General features: G+C 56.4%; 9 protein-coding genes across 9 annotated transcripts; 7 read left to right on the forward strand and 2 right to left on the reverse strand.

The window, feature by feature from the left end:
- Positions 1-714: 714 nt before the first annotated feature.
- On the forward strand, positions 715-5643 carry LMH87_006094 (uncharacterized protein; the record flags this gene model as incomplete). The annotated part of the gene is made up of 2 exons (XM_056203926.1): positions 715-1092; positions 1156-5643. The coding sequence occupies 2 exons, from the start codon at positions 715-717 to the stop codon at positions 5641-5643; spliced, it is 4866 nt and encodes a 1621-aa protein (XP_056059333.1).
- On the reverse strand, positions 5176-5544 carry LMH87_006095 (uncharacterized protein; the record flags this gene model as incomplete). Its single annotated transcript, XM_056203927.1, has 1 exon — positions 5176-5544. The coding sequence occupies one exon, from the start codon at positions 5542-5544 to the stop codon at positions 5176-5178; it is 369 nt and encodes a 122-aa protein (XP_056059334.1).
- A 301-nt stretch (positions 5644-5944) lies between the features above and the next one.
- LMH87_006096 (uncharacterized protein) lies at positions 5945-6676 on the forward strand (the record flags this gene model as incomplete). Its single annotated transcript, XM_056203928.1, has 1 exon — positions 5945-6676. One exon carries the CDS (start codon positions 5945-5947, stop codon positions 6674-6676), a length of 732 nt encoding a protein of 243 aa, XP_056059335.1.
- Positions 6677-7700: 1024 nt separating this feature from the next.
- Positions 7701-8045, forward strand: LMH87_006097 (uncharacterized protein; the record flags this gene model as incomplete). Its single annotated transcript, XM_056203929.1, has 1 exon — positions 7701-8045. The coding sequence occupies one exon, from the start codon at positions 7701-7703 to the stop codon at positions 8043-8045; it is 345 nt and encodes a 114-aa protein (XP_056059336.1).
- Positions 8046-8069: 24 nt separating this feature from the next.
- LMH87_006098 (uncharacterized protein) lies at positions 8070-8430 on the forward strand (the record flags this gene model as incomplete). Its single annotated transcript, XM_056203930.1, has 2 exons — positions 8070-8349; positions 8423-8430. The coding sequence occupies 2 exons, from the start codon at positions 8070-8072 to the stop codon at positions 8428-8430; spliced, it is 288 nt and encodes a 95-aa protein (XP_056059337.1).
- A 367-nt stretch (positions 8431-8797) lies between these two features.
- LMH87_006099 (uncharacterized protein) lies at positions 8798-10948 on the forward strand (the record flags this gene model as incomplete). The annotated part of the gene is made up of 1 exon (XM_056203931.1): positions 8798-10948. The coding sequence occupies one exon, from the start codon at positions 8798-8800 to the stop codon at positions 10946-10948; it is 2151 nt and encodes a 716-aa protein (XP_056059338.1).
- Positions 10949-13955: 3007 nt separating this feature from the next.
- On the forward strand, positions 13956-15580 carry LMH87_006100 (uncharacterized protein; the record flags this gene model as incomplete). Its single annotated transcript, XM_056203932.1, has 4 exons — positions 13956-14201; positions 14319-14788; positions 14858-15027; positions 15096-15580. The coding sequence occupies 4 exons, from the start codon at positions 13956-13958 to the stop codon at positions 15578-15580; spliced, it is 1371 nt and encodes a 456-aa protein (XP_056059339.1).
- A 383-nt stretch (positions 15581-15963) lies between these two features.
- LMH87_006101 (uncharacterized protein) lies at positions 15964-18313 on the reverse strand (the record flags this gene model as incomplete). Its single annotated transcript, XM_056203933.1, has 3 exons — positions 15964-17360; positions 17419-17964; positions 18154-18313. The coding sequence occupies 3 exons, from the start codon at positions 18311-18313 to the stop codon at positions 15964-15966; spliced, it is 2103 nt and encodes a 700-aa protein (XP_056059340.1).
- Positions 18314-18490: 177 nt separating this feature from the next.
- On the forward strand, positions 18491-19974 carry LMH87_006102 (uncharacterized protein; the record flags this gene model as incomplete). Its single annotated transcript, XM_056203936.1, has 2 exons — positions 18491-18545; positions 18626-19974. The coding sequence occupies 2 exons, from the start codon at positions 18491-18493 to the stop codon at positions 19972-19974; spliced, it is 1404 nt and encodes a 467-aa protein (XP_056059341.1).
- Between the last annotated feature and the right edge of the window lie 230 nt (positions 19975-20204).

A 20204-nucleotide genomic window follows, 5' to 3' on the forward strand; every position in this document is an offset into this window, starting at 1 on the left:
CTAAGAGATGGTTATATATAAGACGGCATTACTTGTATCTAAGGTGAGTTCTGCCTGATATTAGCTTTTCTTTGGAGAAAGGGTTTCTCTCTTGCAACTTTTTTCCCTTTTCGCCTTATTCTCTAGATACATGATTCTACGCCACCCATAGTCTCTTTCATGCTGGTGGCCGGGGCACGGCCAGGCGCATAGGTAGCTTTCACCAGTTGGCTATCGACACCAGCATAGATGACAATTTGAACACAAATTGGGAACCAGTCTCATCCCAGTCTTACCCTCAGACTGCTAGCCATTTTAATGAATAAGTTATGTCGCTGCTGCGGGGTTCTTGGCAGTTCCCAGCCAAGACAGCCTTGCGGCGGAGTAAAGCCGGACCGCCACCGTTGGGCGAAGCTACGCAAGCTTCCCGCTTCACAGCTGCGCGGGTGGGTATGATCTCAGTAACGCCAAAGCTGCCCGTGCCATCCTCCTCTCCTCCCACCACGACAAAGCCGCCCAGGCACAGGGCCAAACATTGCCAACGTCTACTGGCTCGAGATTAGAGACGCCAAACCTCGAACTGCGTCCAAGTTCAGCCCAGCTTGCAGTGTCGCAATTGTCTTCCAGCCCCCCTCGGCCGAAGGACACCCTTGGACGCGCAACCCCGAGCCAACGACGACAAATTCCCGACTGCACCGCCAACGGAAGCCATGAAGTGATGCGACCGGAGACGCCATGTCAGACTCAGAAAACCAGCCAGCCGCTGCGCCAGAGCAGCTGGACGACGCCCCCACGCCCGCTGAGCCAGCAGCCGCCGCCGCCGCGGTAGGTGTCAACGGGGACGGAGATGTCGACGGCGAAGACGCGGATGTGCCCCAGCTCGAGGCTGGCGACGGCGAAGAATTCGCACGTAATGGAGCCGTAGACGCCAGAGACGACGACAACACCACGCACACGCCGACGAGGCAGAAGCAGCAGCAGCATCTCGCGCCGCCAGAGGAAGGCTACGAGCTCGGCTCTGTCGACGCCGACTTGGTCGACCTCACGCCGCGGCGGACGGGCAGCCCGGTCGACTCACTCGTCTCTGCACAGTGCATATCGCCCTCGATACAGGTATGCAAACGGAGCATGATCATCTCTCCCCCAAAGTCGCGGATTTGCTAACGCGCAGAGCAGGGCTCCCGAATATCCTCCCCCGGCAGCAGCGTTCTCCCCTCCGTCGCCTCCCGCGCGTACCTCAACAGCCCGACGCCGTCCTTTCGCCCCTTTGACCGGCGCTTCTCCTCGCGCATCGCCTCCCCGAGCCTGCACGGCGGCCTCGGCAGCCCGCGCTCCCCGTCCCCGGCCTTTCTCGGCGGCGGTGGCCACTCCCGCAACGTCTCCCTGAGCTCGCACTTTCCCGCCGACGGCCCGGACACGGAGACGACGACGCCACCCTGGGAGGTGGTACGCTGGACGCGCCTGCAGAAGCTCAACGGGCAGGCCTTTTCCGAGTCGGCGCGCCGCAACTTTGGCTCGCCGACGTGCCTGGCCGTCTCGGCGTCGATTGTGCTCGGCACCTCCAAAGGCATCATCCTGGTCTTTGACTACAGCCAGAACTTGAAGCTCATCATCGGCCCCGGCACAAAGGCCGTCGAGTCAGGCCCCGTTACCGCCGTCGCGGTGTCGGCGGACCACACGACCATTGCGGGCGGCCACGCCAACGGAGCCATCTTCACGTGGGACACGTCGCGGCCGTCGAGACCGTTTCTCACCATACCGCATCTGGAGCACAATGACGCGTCTCATCGCACGACGGATGGACACGTTGCGGACGTGTCCGTCATTCACCTTGGCTTCCTGGGCACGCGGCACACTGCTCTCGTCTCGGCAGACGACCGCGGCATGGCTTTTTCGCATCTGGCGACCAGAGGCACGGGAGCGCTGGGCCGGACCGTCAAGACGACGAGGATACTCGGCCGCTACCCTGACGCGCCGAAGCCAGTCGGCAAGCCCGTGAAGCCAAGCACCGTGCTTGCGTTTGCCTCGTTGCCGCTGGGCAACGTCGAGTGCGCCACGGACCTCATGGGCTTGACCGCCATGCTCACGCCATATTTGCTCGTCATCGTGTCCACCACGCCTGTTGCACAGACCCAGCATAAATCAGCGCGTCCAAAAGACGTCCCGGCCCACAGCACCATGACAGGGTGCCTGGCTTGGTTTCCGGCTGTGAAGCTGAAAACGCCAGATGCTGTCACTGGGAGCGATGTGTCTAAAGTGAAGCTCGCGTACTGCTGGTGCAACGTCCTGACCGTGCTGGACGTCACCGAGGTGCCCAGCGACGATGAGAACCAGCCGCCGAGCCTCCGCTTCAAGGCGCGCAGCAGATGGAAGTGCGAGGAGGCCATTGTTGCGGTGCAGTGGCTCAGTCGATCTGTCATTACTGTGCTCACCGTCTCGCAGCGCCTCATTGTTCTCGAGGACAGGACCATGCGAATGACAGAGGCATTCGACCTCATGCAGCGCTACATGTACCACAAGGACCTCTACTCGAAACAGCTGCATAATCTGGTGGAGCGGTTAGACGAGGAGGACCCTTCGATGCACGGCGTGGTAGCAGACGCTTTCTATATGAGCTTCAAGGCGTACAAGGGCAGGATATTCATCCTCGGATTTAATGAAATTTCACTAGGTGCTCTTTCCAACTGGGCAGACCGGCTGATTGCCATGATGGAGCATGGGGACTACATCGGGGCTATCCAGCTGGCCACGTCTTATTATACGGGCGACGCAGACAAGCTGACCGTTGGGCTACCAGAGGACCAATCACAACGGCATAGTATGGTCAAAGGTAAGGTCCTGGAAATTATCAGCGCCTCTCTGAAGTACGCATTTACGCAGCGACAAAAAAATAAAAATGCTGCGGATGATGCCCATCTGAAGCAGCTCGCCGAAACTTGCTTCGTGGCCTGTCTCAACATTGGCAATACTGACTTTTTGTTGGAGGACATGTTTGAGTGGTATGAGGACGCCGACGTCTCGGGTATATTCCTCGAAGTGCTCGAGCCGTATATCCTGGACCGATCCATTGTCTTTATTCCGCCTGTTGTGGTCAAGGACATGGTCAGTCATTACGCAGCGCAAGGCTGGGAGAGCAGGCTCGAAGAAATGATCTGCCACATGGAAACGGCGACGCTGGATCTCGATCAGATAACACTGCTGTGCAAACAGCACAGTCTCTACGACGCCCTTACGTATGTCTGGAACCAGGCCATCCGCGACTACGTGACCCCGATGATTGAGCTTCTCAGCCTGCTCGTGCCGATCATGGCCAATGGCAACTTTGCCGGCGAGACTGTCGGCGAGGACTACTACAGCATCAACGCTGTCAAAATATTCCCCTATCTTTCTTATACACTGACGAGCCGAATATATCCGAACGGCGAGCTCATGGATGACGATGCATCGATTCAAGCTAAAGCGGAGATATACTGGTTCTTCTTTTCCGGACAGACAATAACCTGGCCCAAAGGCAGTGGCAAGGCGTTCCTCACGCGCCCTGGAGATGACTACGAGCCTTCCTTCCCTTACTTGAGGCTTCTCTTGCACTACGATGCACCGAGTTTTCTGAGTGCGCTCAACGAGGCGTTTGAAGATCCTTTCCTCAACGACTCCCCAGATAAAAAGACAAACGGGGCTTCACCAGTGGACATGCCCGAGGAACAAATCTTTGGGCAGACAATCAATCGACAATATATCCTGTCTATTCTCTTGGATGTCATGAACCCCGAAGATTTTGCCCCGACGGACACCATATACCTGGACATGTTTATAGCGAGAAACTTGCCCAAATTCCCACAGTACCTGCTATTCTCTGGATCGACCTTGTCCAAAGTGCTTGAGGGTCTCTGCAACTATCCGGGTCAAGACTTGGCGGAGGATGCGCAGCTCAGTGCTGAGTACCTGCTTTCCGTCTACCACCCAACAGACATGACTGCTCTACTGCCGCAGTTCAAAGAGGCCGGCTTTTACCGCATCCTCAAACGCGTCTTCAAAGCCGACAAGCAGTTTGGCATACTAATCCGCACATACTTTGAGGATCCCGACGACCAAGACCAAGTCTTTGAATGCCTCGCCGGCTGTCTGCGCCCTACGACCAAATTGGGCTTCCAGCAGCGCAACGCTATCCACGAAGCCATTCTCGACCACGCAAAAGACTTGCTGGAACTGAGCCCGGAAAAGTCTGCCGTGGTGCTCGCCGGACAAACGACTGAGATGCAAAAGCAAGTTCTCGAGAGCGCATCTGATGCACCAGATCTGCAATTTGCCTATCTCAAGACGCTGCTGGACTCTGAGCGCGAAAAGCTCCCGGAAGAGCAGCCGCCAGACCGCCATCTCATCGAGCAGTATGTGCGCCTAATGTGCACCTTTGAGCCGCTGCACGTGTCAGATTACATCAATCGTGTTCAAGCGGGCGATCTGAGACTTGACCAAGTTCTGCCTACCATGGAAGAGACTGGCGTCGTGGATGCTGCGGTGGCAATCTTGACGCGCGATGGACTCGTCGAAAAGGCCATGCAGCGACTGATTACGCACTTTGGCACGCTTGAGTCGGCGCTCCAAGGTGTGCTGTCAGGCGCCGCAGACTGGCAGGAAGACCCCGTCGACTTGCAGGCATCGATTGAAGAACTGCTGCAGGGCTTACAGAAATACATCTACGTCGGTATCTGGCTCTGCCAAGGACAGCAAAAGCCAGCGAAGAGAACCAAGCAGGTGCAGAAAAAGGCAAAAAACGCCCCGGCGGCTCTTAGCACGGACGAGGCACTGTGGCTGCAACTGATTGAGGCAGCCGTCAAATTGACGAAGCAGATCTCACCAGAAATTCAAAAGGCCGTCGCTGATGCTGAGCTAGACGGCGAACGGCTCTTGACGCTGCTGCGATCGCTGGTGCAGCATACCTTTACCGCTTTACTCGCTTCTACATCCGGTCAGAGCCCGGGCCAACCGACTTCTAAGCTACTTGCTGCTGGCGGCACTAACCTTTCTTTCCTGAGGGTCCTCCGTGCCTTTCTCGCCAACGCTGCTGCATCATCCCCGAACCTGGCCGATTTGCGTGGCGTGCTTGCCTCCATTTTTTCCGCGTACGCCTATGAAGAATCTATCCTCCGGCTCTCCAATCGATTGCTGGAGAGAAGTCTCTTTGTAAATGTCAGCCAGTCAGTGGAGTTGCGCCAGCGAGGATGGCGCCCCCGCGGATCGACGTGCGAGCACTGCGGCCGCCGCGTCTGGGGTCCGGGCGTGGCCGGCGGCGCCGTCTTTGAAGCCTGGGAGGCAAAGCAGACCGTGGAAGATGCCAGGCGCCTCGAGCAGAAGAGCCGCGCCGGAGGCGAGGCGGGCGCGGAAACAGACGGCAAGGGTAAAGGCAAGAGCTTGGATATGCGACCGGCGAGCATGCTGCTTGAGGAGCAGCAGCAGCAGCAGCAGCAACAGCACGACAGGGACCAGAAAGCAGATGCGATGGCTGGCGGAGCGGCCGCGGGGAAGGATCCTCCGCTCGGCCCGCTTGTTGTGCTGGCGTGTCGGCATATATACCACCAGAGCTGTCTGGATGCGGTGCAGGACAAACAGGAGAATGGCACGGGACCTGCGCGTGATGGCGAGTACCGATGCCCCATTGATGGGTAGCAGAGGAGTCAATCCTGGTAGTGTGATGGACGCTACCGTAACGATTATAATGTATACAACTAGTCATTTCTCATGAGTTGAACCGGGTGCATTCCCGTGTAAATAATAAACATTGAAAGAAAAAGCATGGGATTGTGATCTTGTCGACCATTGAGCCCTGTAGTTGTGCTCAAGTGCAAGCTGTCCCAGGTGGGGCTGTCGCATCACGGACCTGGAAGCTTCAACCCCGATCCATCATCACCACCCATCTCCCCAAACTCGCGCGCGCCCGGCGCAGGCCACCGAAAAGAACAACACACAAATGTCGGCTTCGTCCGACGAAGACGAGGACTACCTCTCCTCCGGCTCCTCTGGCTCCGGCGCAGAGTCCCCTCCGCGGCCATCCGGCCCCGTGCCCCAGAACTTTTTCGCGCCGCCCTTTTACGGCCGCCCGCCCACGCCGCTCCCGCCGTCCCCCTCGCTCACGTCCCTGCTGCGGCCCTCGCGCCCGACGACGCCCGACGCCTCCGAGGACGAGCACAACAGCCACCTGGCGCCCCTGCCGCACGCGGCGCCGCGCGTCCCGACGTACGAGTACTACGGCTTCGTGCTGTACCTCTTCAGCAGCTTCACGTTCCTCATCTACCTGCTGTGGAGCTACCTGCCGTCGCCGTTCCTGCACGGGCTGGGCATCTACTACTACCCGGACCGGTGGTGGGCGCTGGCGCTGCCGGCGTTTCTCGTCATGACGCTGTGCTACATCTACGTCGCGCTGGCGTCGTACAACCGCGAGATACTGACGCTGCCGCTGCGCCGCGTGGAGACGATTGTCGACGACGCGGGCCAGATGGCGGTCGTGGACGCCAAGGGAAGGCTCAAGGGCAGCCAGAGCGGCGAGAGGAGGCTGGATGGGAACGGCGGGCTGAGGTGGCGCGAGGTCTGGAGCGAGGGCACGGATGCCGTGCTGGACATACCGCTGTCGGGGGTCTGCGAGGTGCTGTATGGGGAGGGGAGGCAAGTTGACGAAGAGGAGGAGGCCCTGTGGACGACTTGATCACTTTGCGGGACGCTGCCACTTTTCCTTGGCTTGCGTGATTCTCGGGCGTGATTCCTGGGCGTGATTCTTAGAAGCATGGCTTGCAAACATGGCAACGGCGTTTTTTGGGACTTGGGAAGGCTTAGTAACCGGCCCTGTGTATGATTGTACTATTAGACATTGGCAGAGATTCGCCGGATCCGATAAGAAGCGGCTGGCAGAGTCAATAATCGAATAACATGTATCAAGCTTGACAGCCTACGATCTATGAATGAAATCGGCGTGAGAGGCAGTGTGGCCGGCCCGACCTGATACCTGATACAGGGCCGAATCTGCTCGGTTCAGTCAGCCGAGAGTGACGGCGGTCTGTTGTTGGCGGCGATGCCTTTGGGACGGGGCATATTTCTGCACGTCGTTTGGGGTGTGGTAAGCGTGCATCTGTACGAGAATGAACCAAAGTCGACTATTCTGTGCTAGGGACCATTCGGCGACGGCTACAAAGGGTAAACACGATGCTAGATGCGGGCTAATGAGCACCAGAGAGTCGCCTCTCGTGTGAAGAAGAAAAAGACCAGAAAATAAAGAAAATAGCGGCAGCGGATTAGTGCATTCAGAGAACAAAGCAGTATTTAGTTTTTTCAATCCATATCATACAGCGAATACGTCTGAAGTTATGGATGCTCCATGTCTGCTTGGGCAGCGTGTTAGTCTGCCCACCCACTTGGCGACTTGTTGCTTACCGCCAACTAGCGGGAACAAGGATGGCTACAATTTTGGCCAGGAGGAAATATCTTTGTAATTCCGTGAGAGCTGGTCAGCTCGCATCGGTACATCTTTGCGCGAAATCGTCTCGCGGAATCTGCTGCCGACTTGCCTGTGCTGACGCCGGGCGATGGGGTTTCCTATATAAATACACAATGTTCAAAGCAGATTCCTATACACTACTCTTCTTCATTGCACATCTTGATCAAGACATTACTCACAATAATATCTTCTGAATCTTGTTCCCATTAGAGTTGTCCTTGTATAAACACGGCGCAAAATGAAGAGCATTCTCGCCCTCTCGGCCGCGGCTCTGGCCGCTGCCAGCCCTCTCGAGCTGGAAGCCACGCCGACAACCACTACCACGGCCGCCGCCGGGCAGTGCACGCAGCCGGAAGGCGCGCCAGGTTTCGTTCACCCCGGTACAGTCTGCCCGTGCTACGAATGGGACGCACCCGGCCGGGGTGAAGACTGCGCGGCCGTCGCCCAGCGACACGGCGTGCCCGAGGAGACCATCATCAAGTGGAATCCCTGGGTGAGCGACCCTGACCTGCCTCAGTATCCCTGCATCAGGGCAGGCTGGGGAAACAATCTCTGCGTCAGTACGTCTTTGCGCACTGCTTGAATCACGGGGGTTTCCCTGTCTTCCATGCGACTTACACCTGTGTTTACAGACATCACGTATCACCCGCCGCCGCCGCCGCCCTGCCAGAGAAATCCGCCAAAGGGATATCGCGATGACACCGTGTGTCACTGCAAGAAATGGCACACGTCTGACCATCAGGATACCTGCGAGGTGGTGGAGAAGAACTTTGATATCACGCGGGATCAGCTCGTCGAGATGAATCCATGGCTGGAGCTCAAGTACGACAACGGCACCGTAATTGCAGACTGCACAATTATTTTCGTCAACGAGGTCATGTGCGTCGGTAGGTCACCCCGTTGCCATTTCTTTTAAAGAGATAACTCCTCGCCAGGATACGTACTAACTGCTTATACCAGGCCTCTGAGCTCCAGGTACTCGCATTGGCTGCTGGATGGGGATTGGCCAAGTGTTCAGCACGGAACCAGCATAAATCGTATTCCAATATGAATTAAATTCCGCATGGACTACCACGAATAAAGATCATTTTTCAGACCATGTGCCATGGCTGAGTAGAGTTCCCGGATAGCAAATAATTGATAGCACCGGCCGCCATTGTGCCCGGCTCCACCCAGGAATCTCCCCACCAAACCAAAGCCGGGACCCAGAAAAAAGTTGAAGCTGCCGCCGTTTAAAAATTTCCATTTTCTTTACGGCCAAGAGACCAAAGTACACGCGCGACCACCAGCCATTCACCCATTCATAATCTGCTTCTGTAGTTTCTACAGTGTAGAATGGATATTCTCAAGGTGCTGTCTCGCGGGACCAAGCGCACGGCCAAGGCCGCTGGCGCTGCATCGGCCAAGCTGCCGTCGTCGACCGGCGTCGCGGCCACCAACCCGCAGCTGTACCACGACGAGGTGCGCGGCCAGAAGCGCAAGCGATCCAAGACGGAGAAGCAAGCAGCCGAAGCCTCTGAACTGGACCAGCTGCCCGAAGTCGACTTTTTTGCACCCAAACCCGAATCAACGTCCACGAAGCCCCAGTCGCACGACTCCAAGAGCAAAGCCAGCGGGCGAGCCTCGAGCCCCGTATCGAAGCCCGCGAAGCGTATCAGCGAAGAAGAATGCCGACAGACTCTAAGATCACACCGTCTCAAAGTGACGCTCTTGTCAAAGCAGGAAGAGGAACCGAAGAAGGTCAAGAAGAGCAAGAAGAAGAAGGCTGCGGCGGAAGAATCTAAAAAGGACGAGAAGAAGAAGGCGCAATTGTTTCCACAGCCATTAGAGACTTTCGGTCAGCTGCGCAGCACATATGGAATCTCGCGGCGGGTCTCGGAGAATCTGGTTGCGCAGAGCTACCGCGTGCCAACCGAGGTGCAGCTTGGCAGTCTCCCGCTGCTTCTGAAGCCCGACCAGGCGCTTGAGGACCACGATGCCCAAGGTCTGGAGCATGGCGTCAACTTCTTGGCAGTAGCGCCGACTGGAAGCGGCAAGACCATCAGCTTCCTGATCCCAGCCATCAACCAGATCATGCGACGAAGAGGAATGAACCCCAACGACCCGGACGCGACCACGACACAACATGACCTCGAGGCTATCATTCTGGTTCCTACAAGAGAACTAGCCCATCAGATTGTCAACGAGGGGCTGAAACTCCTGCAAGGAACAAGCATCAAGATCATGGCCATGAAGAAGCAGATGAACCTGGACACAGAGGTGCAGGAGTTGGCGGAGGATAGTGAAAGCGACAAGGAGGAAGAGAGCGAAGATGAGGACGGAGACGAGGACGAGAAAACCCCGAAGCGCAAAAACAAAGCTACGGCAGCCAAGCCTGATATCCTGGTCACCACGCCGCAGCTGTTATTAAATTTCCTTACATCTGGATCTGCGACGACTCATCGCGTGCTGCCAGACGTGCGAGATCTTATCCTCGATGAGGCCGATGTCCTCTTGGATGTGCTCTTCCGCGAGCAGACAATGGCTGTTTGGTCCGCATGCACCAACACAGAGTTGCGAGTATCATTCTGGTCGGCCACGATGGGATCCAACATTGAAGCCATTATAACAGACAAGCTACAGTCCAGGGCCGAAGGATTGAGCATACACCCCAAACCATTTGTTCGCTTGGTTGTCGGCTTGAAGGACACTGCCGTGCCCAACATTGTTCATAAACTCACATATACTGCCAGTGAGCAGGGTAAACTGCTTGCCCTCCGCCAGCTCCTCCATCCTACGACGGCAGACGACTCGGGCCCTCCCTTGCGACCACCATTTATTGTCTTTACGCAAACCATTGACCGAGCCTCGGCTCTCCACGAAGAACTCAAGTACGATATACCCCTGGAGGCCGGTGGCTCGACGAGAATCGCAGCTCTGCACAGCGGTCTGCCCGAGTCCGCCCGCGCCTCCATCATGCGCAAGTTCCGCGCCGGCGAGATCTGGGTGCTCATCACGACCGACGTCCTCGCCCGCGGCGTCGACTTTGCCGGCGTCAACGGCGTGGTCAACTACGACGTGCCCGGCTCGAGCGCCGCCTACGTGCACCGCGCCGGGCGGACGGGCCGGGCGGGCCGCGAGGGCGGCATCGCCGTCACGTTCTACACCAAGGAGGACATTCCGTTTGTCAAGACGGTCGCCAACGTCATCGCCGCGAGCGAGCGGCAGGCGGGCAAGACGGGCGACAACGCCAGCATCCAAAAGTGGCTGCTCGACGCGCTGCCCAGGGTCAACAAGGCGGACCGCAAGAAGCTGCGCGAGCGCGGCGTCGAGTCGCGCCGCAGCGGCGCGAACAAGGCCGCGATCACGTCGACGAGCGGCTACGAGCGGCGCAAGGAGAATAATCGACGCGGCGCGATCGAGGGCAGCAAGAGGCGCAAGACGCAGCAGGACGACAGCGACGATGAGGACGGCGCTGGTGGCGAGTGGGGAGGCATCGATGACTAGGTGCAGCAAGAACTTGGGCGTTTATTCGATTAGGATGGAAAAGCTGTGAATAATATTGTTCCTAGCCATTCTTTTGGCTGTTTTGACTCTGTCGAGACCAACTGGTGACACCAATAGGCTTTTGCGCGCTCTGCATCTAGAGCTCACAAACAACTTTCAAATCGGGCGACCCCTATTTTCTGAGTAAATTTTCGTCTGTAGAGGTGTGCGTTGAACGAGCAAGAAATTCACGCAGATCAGGAGGAGTTTTGTAATTTGCCCAGACTCTTGGTATCAGTCTTGGCTCTTGGACTTGGGGGAGGGGGAGTAAATGGCAAGGGTAGGATGTGCACGCAAGGTGACGCGGCCACGATGAGAAAGCCTCAGAGAGCAAATTCAAAAGCCAAGAGAGCGCTACCGAAGATTCATTTAACTAATGTCGCGCGTTCCTGTATCTGTTGCGGCGATGTGTTGGTGGCGCTGGGGCTGGCGGCCTGGGCTTGGCAACTGAACCGGCGGGAGGTGTGGAATAAGGTCGCAGGGGCTTGCTGCGATGTTCTCCCGGTAATCTACTGATATAGTCGTTCAAGGAGCGGCGGCTCAATTCGATAATAAATAGTGCAATCCAGAGGGGGGAATAGATTCGTGCTTGATCTTGTTAGCGGATGTCGCGTATCTAAACGGGAAACGTGGCCGTGGAATAACGGGGAAAGCCTCAAGCTATTTTGGTTTGGCTTTCGCTTTCCTAGTACTTTCAAAAAAAAATCCCAGGATTATCCTGCTTTGCCTAAATTGCGCCGAGGGTTCACATGTCTCACGTGCAGTCAGTTGACGACAGCCGTCTTAGACTCGCCCAGCCGAAAGTATTTAGGAAATGAGGCCAAGCCTGTGTGCGGCTGGGCAGACGCAGCGAGCAAATGTCCCATCACACATCACGCTGCACGCCTTCGAGGCCAAGAGTCACGGCGTTAGTACGATGACGGGGGGGGAGGCTGGATGGGTGGAAGCACAGGCGTGGAACGGGCAACCCGCATTCCAGCGACGGGTTGGGGCTGGAGAGAAGAGGAACATGCCCGACCACGAGGACTGCCAAAAAAAGAAGCCGATTTGAGACAACGGCTTGTACAAGCGGCAAAGCCGTCGAGCTACTACTCGGAGACTTTTACGGAGATGAGATTCCTTTTTTTGTGCACGGAAAATAAACATCAGGGAGACGGAAAGATCGCGATAGCATCGTGCCGAAGCCGAGGTCAACGAAGAGGCATGGTCGCTTGGCGCAGGGAGAGAACCAATACTGCCGCAGGAGTGAAATGACCAAGAAGTTCAAAGGCGCGCGCCAACAAAGTGAACAAGATCAGACACAGGCGGCCAGCCACGGCAGAGCCTCTCCAGGCCCTGCCTGGTGCCGTGGCGCCAATGTTGAGTTGAGTCCCCGGCCCGCTCGAGGTATTCGTCCAGGCCAATAGCTGGATTCTACCGGCGCCTCGGCGCACCAGGGGTCCAGTTCCACAGACACTGTGGCTCGGCGTAGAGGCTAGCTAATATGAACTAACCTTTTTGCCTCAGAGTAAAAGCCCCGGGCGGTTAAAATGGCAGACCGCATTGTGCAACGCTGTCCGTACAGGGATGGGGGTTGGCCGCCATACGTTGCACTGAAGGTGCTGCCAGAAACAAAATGCGCAAAGCCAAGTAAATCATGGTCATCTTCCCTGAAATTACACTCTGCAGGCATTGCACCAATCTGTGTGCTATGGGAGAACGGTATTGTTATTATGGTATTGAAGTTCAGTTGAGCAAGGGCATGGTCCAGAGGTTGCCACCCTCGCCAAGAGACCAGGAACCCCCGCGCGACTTGAAAGGATCGAGCATAGCCCGTCAGCCCGGGAAGAGGCAAGGCGAAACAAAGCAAATGGCATTGGCAGAATGGGTAGCCAACTTTGTTGCTCTAGTTCGGTCAGGTTGAGCACCAGAGGCGCTTTATTACGCCGTAAATTTAGCCCAGATGCTATAAGGCAGGTAAAAGTCTAGAACGGGTCACCTCGCAAGGGACAAGAAGCTTTGCTTTGGTCCTCTGCCTCTTGCAAGTCTGGTGGTACTAGCCTACGACTAACACGAGGGCATCGCGGCACTTGGGGAAAACATGGTCGGCGTCCGTTTCACCTCCAAGCCACCGAGGAACAAACCTGCGCCTTGTCAGTCAATTTGGTTCCTTGCTTCCCCACGCCATTTCTTTGGACTCTTGGCTTTAATCTACCAATGGAGATGCCAAGAACAGCGAAAAGAGCAGGGCTCTGGGATGACCCCTGGCGCTAGTCAGTGTGGCTGTGGGGGGGAGGAAGAACTTGTAAAGTGTGCCTGGCGACTGGTTTCCGATTTCAAACTAGCTGAGCTAAATTAATCTAGTGCCGCCGGAAAAACGAATTTAGAATGTAAACCTCGTGGTGTCTTTGCCGGGGGGGAGGGGGCGGCGCTTCCAGGTGCGTGGGTGATGCATGGAATGGTGTGGACTTTGACCAACCACCATGCCAATGAGGGGAGGGAAATCGCGAGACGCCCATATTGGTCGCGCGCGCCACCACAAAGCTTGGGAGACGGGGGGGGGCGTGTCAGTGGCCGCCGCTGAGCCCAGATCTTTTTGAATTTAGATAATACTTCTCTTCCTCCTCCTTTAGTCGAAGCTTTTTCCTTTGCTTTTGTTGAATTTGTATTATTATTTTTCCTCAGCTTGTTAGCTTCCACCTCTTTGAGGCTTTCTTTGCGCATCTTCAGCCTCTTGTCGTCTTTGTCGACGAGACAAACTCTCCTCTGGTGAGAGAGAGTCCCCCGACGCCAAAACCAACATTCATTCCTGCCGCTCCTTTAGATTTTCTCTTCCTCTCATAGTCATTTCTCTTCGCAAGCAAGAAGCCAACACGAAACACAAGTTTCAGCACATCTCTTACAACGAGCTTCTTTTCTATACCGGCGAATAAAATACACAATACACAATACACAATACACACCCATATCAACGAAGCCAACCAAAATAATGAAACACGCGACGATTGCGTTGATCACCGCCGCCGCCAGCATGGCGGCTGGTCTTACCCAGGATTGCACAGGCACGGCCAAGGATGAAGGCGGCAACTGGTTCTGCGGTGTCGTCAACCACATTCTGTACCAGGGCATCGGTGGCTCTGGCAGCTACGAGGCCGTCACGGCCATGACCTCGACCGGCGAGTGCAAGAAAGCGACCAAAAGCTACAGTGGCCCGCTGGCTCCTCTGAACGAGGGTGTAAGTCTTTTTCCCTTCCCTCTGTCGTCGACAAACATGGCGTCGATGTAACACGATGCTGGCCAACGGCACAGTACCAAAATCCGTAAACTGAGCATGCTCACTAACACCGCACAGCTTTCCCTTCACTTCCGCGGGCCCCTCAACCTCAAGGAGTTTGCCGTCTACACCCCATCGAGCCAGAGCAAGTGGAAGCGAGACGAGGGAGAGGCCAAAAAGCCCGAGTCCGCCCACGGCCACCACCGCATCCACGCGGCCAAGAAGAAGCAGAGGCAGCAGAAGCGCGCCGACTGGGTCACGGCCACCATTGACGGCAAGGTCGTCTCCTGGGAGAACAACTGGTTCGGCGGCCAACCCTCGACCGCCCCAGCAGCGGCACCTGCTTCTCCCACCGCGACCGCGTCTGCCCCGGCCGACAGCGCCAATCCCCCGCCAGTTTCCGCCCCGGCCGCGGCCCCGAGGCCCAAGCCTGCGGCCTCGGGCCAGGACTGGGACCGGACCTCGTACTACAGCGCCGACTCCCAAACGGCGGAGAACCTCGTCTTTCTCGGCAACTACGGCGGCCAGGGCTCCGGTGTCTGGGACCCGTAAGTTTCCACGCAAATACTAAAAGTGAGGAATAAAACTCAGACTAATGTGTATTCTGTGACCAACAGTCAATGGGGCAACTCGCTCTCCTTCCTCAACGCGGCGGGCAGCGGCGGAGCCAGCTCCGCCCAGGTCCTCAGCAACGTCGACATTCCGTCCAACAAGGAGTTTTCCATCTTCAGCGGCCAGCCCTGCGACGAGAGCTGCGGCTTCTCCCGCGCCCAGGACGTCGCCTACAGTACGTATCAGCTAACCCCCCCCCCCTCTGTTGCACGTCAAAAACTTTACTAACACCTGAGATTGTAGAGGGCTTCGAGGGCGCGAGCAAAATCTTCCTCTTCAACTTCAAGATGCCCATGGACGGCAACCGGGGCTTCAACGGCGACATGCCCGCCATCTGGGCCCTCAACGCCGCCGTCCCCCGCGCGGCGCAGTACAGCGCCTGCAGCTGCTGGCCCAAGTGCGGCGAGTTTGACTTTTTCGAGGTCCTCGCCTCGGGCGACGACAAGTGCAAGAGCACCGTCCACCTCGCCCCCGGCGGCGGTTCCTCCGACTACTTCCCGCGTCCCACCGACGCCTACGTCAAGGCCGCCGTCGTCTTTGACGGCGACGCTGGCGGCGGCGTCGCCATCCGCGTCCTGGCCGATGACGCCGACTTCTCCAAGGGCCTCGACGCGGCCACCGTCCAGTCCTGGGTCTCCAGCACGGCCCCCTCCGCCATCACCGAGGGCGGCGCGACGAAGAAGCTCGCCTCCAGCCTCTTCCAGATTGCTGGCGGCAGTCTCGGTTAGACCGCACGACACTACGGTGATAAACACAATGTACAAAGAAGAACACATTGTTGGTATGTTTTGTTTTTTTTTGGGTGGAGGTCTGTTTTTGTTTAATACATTCGATTCGCACGTCCCAGTCATCTTGAATAATAGGTTGGGCTAGTCGAGATGCTGGGACATATACAAATTAAACCCCTATTTAGATATCCTTTTTAAACCTGAGTCTAATGCAGGGCGGAGTACCGCTTACACGTCGTATTTCGAGAGAGTCTAAGCCAACACCTTTTGTGAAAGATTTAATATAACAAAGTTGCAAGGCTAGATTATCTAAATTCTGCAGTAACAGTATGCGTAAAATTGTACACGCGACAATGTCGCTACTCCTTATATTATTCAGCCAATCAAGGCTTGCCACCCTCCTTCTTGGCAGCGTCAGACGACAAACCGACGACGTTTCGGATTGTGCCAAAGCTCAGACAGTCGCTGATGCGATTGGCACCAGAGAAGAGCATGACGAGACGCTCAACACCACAGCCCCAGCCACCAGTAGGAGGCAAGCCGTAGTCCAATGCCTTAATGTAGCTTCGATCGAGCGGTGATGTGGCCCATTCGTCTTCCTCCTCAGGCCTCTTCATATGGTTGTCGAAGACTTCCTGGTCTGTCTCTTCTTCTTCCATCCTCAATTCCTCCATCTCCACCTCGTCTTCAAGAGTCTCTTCGTCCTTCGGCGCTTCATTATCGTTCGACTTCTCCACAGGAGCGTTGATGCCGACCTCTCCATCTTCCGTGTTGACCAGATTTCGGTGTGTGGTAAGCTTGCGCTGCTGTTCCTTGGGGTCGTTTTCCTCCTCATACATGTTGGCGAGCTCACGGCCGCCGACGAACAACTCAGCACGAGCGGATACCAGCTGGTATGTCTTGGGACACAGAAAGCTCTTGGCTAGCGGCGACATGCAAGCCGGATGGTTGATAATGAAGAGAGGCTCTTCAAACGACTTGGGCTCTATGTACATGGCGGCCAGTCGATCGAGAAGCCTGGGCAGCGAAGTAGGGATGTCGCCAGGAATATCGATGCCCGCCAGCTTCATAAGGGCAAGAAGCTCCGGCAGGGCATCTTCTGCAGAAAGCTTGGGGAAGCGAACGCCAGTGGCTTCCTCCAGGGCAGGCACGAACTCGACCTGCTTGAATGGCCGTTTGAACTTTTGCAGATCGATCGGCGGCAGAGAGGTGAGTTGCGTTTGGATGAGCTTTTGCGTATGCTTGGCGAGGCTAATGAGCAGCTCCTCCGTCTCCTTGATCAAATCTGGCAGACTAGAATATGCGCTGTAGAATTCACACATTGTGAATTCAGGATTGTGTGTGGCATCGACGCCTTCATTGCGGAAAGCAGGGCCAATTTCAAAGACTCTGTCGACACCACCAACAACGAGTCGTTTCAGCCAGAGCTCCGGAGCCACACGAAGTGCCAGGTCCTTGTCTTTGAACTCGGTGGCACGCGTAACAAACGGTCGAGCAATCGCGCCTCCGGCGTTCTCGGCCAAGATGGGAGTTTGGAATTCGAGGAACCGCTTCGAGTGAAAGTGATCGCGCATGTGCTTGGTAATTTCGGAACGAAGACGCAGGACGTCGACAGTCTCCTTGTTGACGAGCATGTCTACGTGGCGGTCTTGCATTTTGGTCTTGGAGTCGGTGAGAACTTCGGGTATTTGCTCCATGGTTGGCGACAGGAGCTCTGGGATCTCTCTCGCGGCAAGGGTCAACAGACCAGCAGGCGTATGGTCACGAACACCATTGACGGCTGTGACGGCGTCAGCACAGGTGGCTACGAGCAGGAGGTCTAAAGTATAAGGGCTTACATATATGATCGCCAACTTGGATGAGCGACCTGAAGAGATGGAACTTCTTGGAGTTGTGTGTACAGATATTGTCCAGAGGCTCGACACACTTGGACTTATTCACCACGATTTGCACTTTTTGAAACTCGTTTACGATATCAAGAAAGACGAGATTTTTGCCAACGACACGCTTAGCGCGCACACGGCCAACCAGATTGATGAGAGGCTGAGACAATTCGTTCTCTTCACTTTCAAGAAATTCTGGGACGGCCATGCGTGCCTCTGACGGCTCTATGCGAGGATAAGACTCGGGGTAAAGAGGCGATCCGCTCGCTTGATCTTTGCCCAGGTCTGACCGGCGCTGCTGCTTGAAGGGCGACGCATGCTCGGCCTCGTCACATGGCTCGGAGGGTATGGATGTGCCATTTTTCGCATCGGGTACGGAGGCAAAGGTCTGAACGTTCTGTCTAGATAGAGCGATGCTGCGCATACGGGCGGGATTCGCACGGGGAATACGCCCAGCCACTGCGCGGCATTGCCGCAAGCAATTACGAGATATCATTGTGTCTGTCTTTGCATTAGCTTTGTGAACCTGGCAAAAGCTGGCAACGAAAAGGTGGAAGTGGTATATGATCAGAGGTTGGCATTGTGTAATCACGCACAGCAAGCTGTGTCAATCGCAGCGGTTCTGAAGCGAGGATGCGAATTCATCATAGAAGAGGGGGGTTGATGTGTAGAAATTTCGGTGGTACTTACACTCAGAGCATCCTATAAAATTACACGCGCCAGCCTTGGACGCAGAACGGAAGTTTCTCGTCGCCAGGACAGAGAAGAAGCTTAAGGAGGACAGGAGGAAAAAAGGTTTTGGCAGCGCGGGCTGAGCTTTTTTCAAGGGCCCACGCCAGCGCCAGGACATCCACACCTGCTTAGTCACGGGTCCCCACCAGGCAGCTTTAGCGGTGCTGGGAGCTTTGGCTTCACTCAATCCGCCAACCACCAACCAGATTTCCAGCGCGAACAAATCTAGCCCGCCGCTACTTTGCCCAATTGGCATCCCAGCTTCGCATCGAGCATCACCACAATCACGGACAATATGGCGCAACAGCCCTTGCCAACCACGGCCCAGCCGACCGACATTTACGGCGGAGGTACGGCTCGACTTCTCCCTTCGCGTTCGGCTCGCGCGCCGGTCGCAACCACGTTATCACCTACTAACCTACGTTGATAGATGAGGTATCGGCCCTCGTGCTTGACCCTGGCTACTGCACCACACGCGCTGGCTTCGCCGGTGAAGATGCTCCCAAATCCGTGCTGCCCTCGTTTTACGGGCATGTTACAAGCGACCCGCCCAGGGACATCTTCGGCGACGAGTGTATTATCCCACGCGCCGACTTCGAGATTCGCAACTATATGAACCGCGACAGCATTGTCGAGGACTGGGATGTCGCGAACAAGGTGTGGGAGCACATGCTGATCAAGCGCCTTCAACCCGAACGCCCAAGCCCCCCGTCCAAGAACGGCCTCAACGACGAGCCCAAGGAAGCCGATACCGAGGGCGATGTCGCGATGGAGGAAGTTGAGACGCAAGAAAAACCGCTGCAGGAGAACCCTCTGCTCATTACAGAGGCGCCGTGGAACACGCCAAAGAACAGAGAAAAGGCCATCGAGCTGGCGATGGAGAACTGGGGCTGCCCCGCGTTCTGGCTGAGCAAGACACCTGTCCTGGCGGCTTTTGCTGCCGGCAAGGCCACTGCTCTTGTCATTGACGTGGGCGGCGCCAACGCCTCGGTCACTGCCATTCACGACGGCATGGTTCTGAAGCGCTCGGTCCAGCGCTCTCCTGCTGCCGGTCTTTGGCTGTCTTCTCAGATCCGCAGCTTGTGGAAGACTTCAGAGCCCCAGGTCAATCTTGTACCCACTTATAAGATTGAGAACAAGACTGCAGTGGACGCCCTGGCGCCCGCGCAGTACCGCGAGCGCAAGTTCCCCTTTCAGATCAGCGACTCGTTCAACCTGTACGAGGAGGAGCGAACCTTGACCGAGTTCAAGGAGTCGGTCGTCGAGGTATGGCGCGGACCTGGCAAGCTCGGCGCGCCCGGCAACGAGGACTACGTTAAGACCCAGCCCGGCCGGGTGTTTGAGATGCCAGACGGCTACAACCAAATGTGGCGCGAGCAGCGCTTCAAGGTGACCGAGGGTCTGTTTGACGACAACGCAGGCCTGCCGGTGCCCGAGTCGGAGCGCCTCACCAAGGGTCAGACGATCCCTGAGCTCATCAAGGCGTCGCTCAGTGCGATCGACGTTGACCTGCGCGGCAACCTACTCGCCAACGTGGTCGTGATGGGCAGCACCAGCCTAATCAACGGCTTCAACGACCGCCTAAACAACGAGCTGACGGCCATGTACCCCGGCCTCAAGATCAAGATCCACGCGGCGGGCCTGACGAGCGAGCGCCGTTTCGCCTCGTGGATTGGCGGCAGTATCCTGGCCAGCTTGGGCACGTTCCACCAGATGTGGATTTCGAAAAAGGAGTACGAGGAGAACGGCGTCAACATCGTAGAGAAGCGCTGCAAATAGTGATTGGCGGGCTTGATGATGAAAGGCTATATGACTGAAGAAAAAGTGTACACACACAAAACGCTGCGGCGCGAGTGAGCGCTTTGTTTAGGTAGAACACCTTGGGATTTTAAGGCGTCATGGAGTTGGACCGGCAGCAGTAACATTCTTGATGGTAAAAAGGAGCGAGAGGCATCTGTAAAGATGGTGGTGCAGATATGCTTGCTAGCTTACAAGAAAAGAACAAAAAA

The sequence above is a fragment of the Akanthomyces muscarius genome, chromosome 1 (assembly GCF_028009165.1).
Source record: "Akanthomyces muscarius strain Ve6 chromosome 1, whole genome shotgun sequence".
Classification (NCBI taxonomy): Eukaryota; Fungi; Ascomycota; class Sordariomycetes; order Hypocreales; family Cordycipitaceae; genus Akanthomyces; species Akanthomyces muscarius.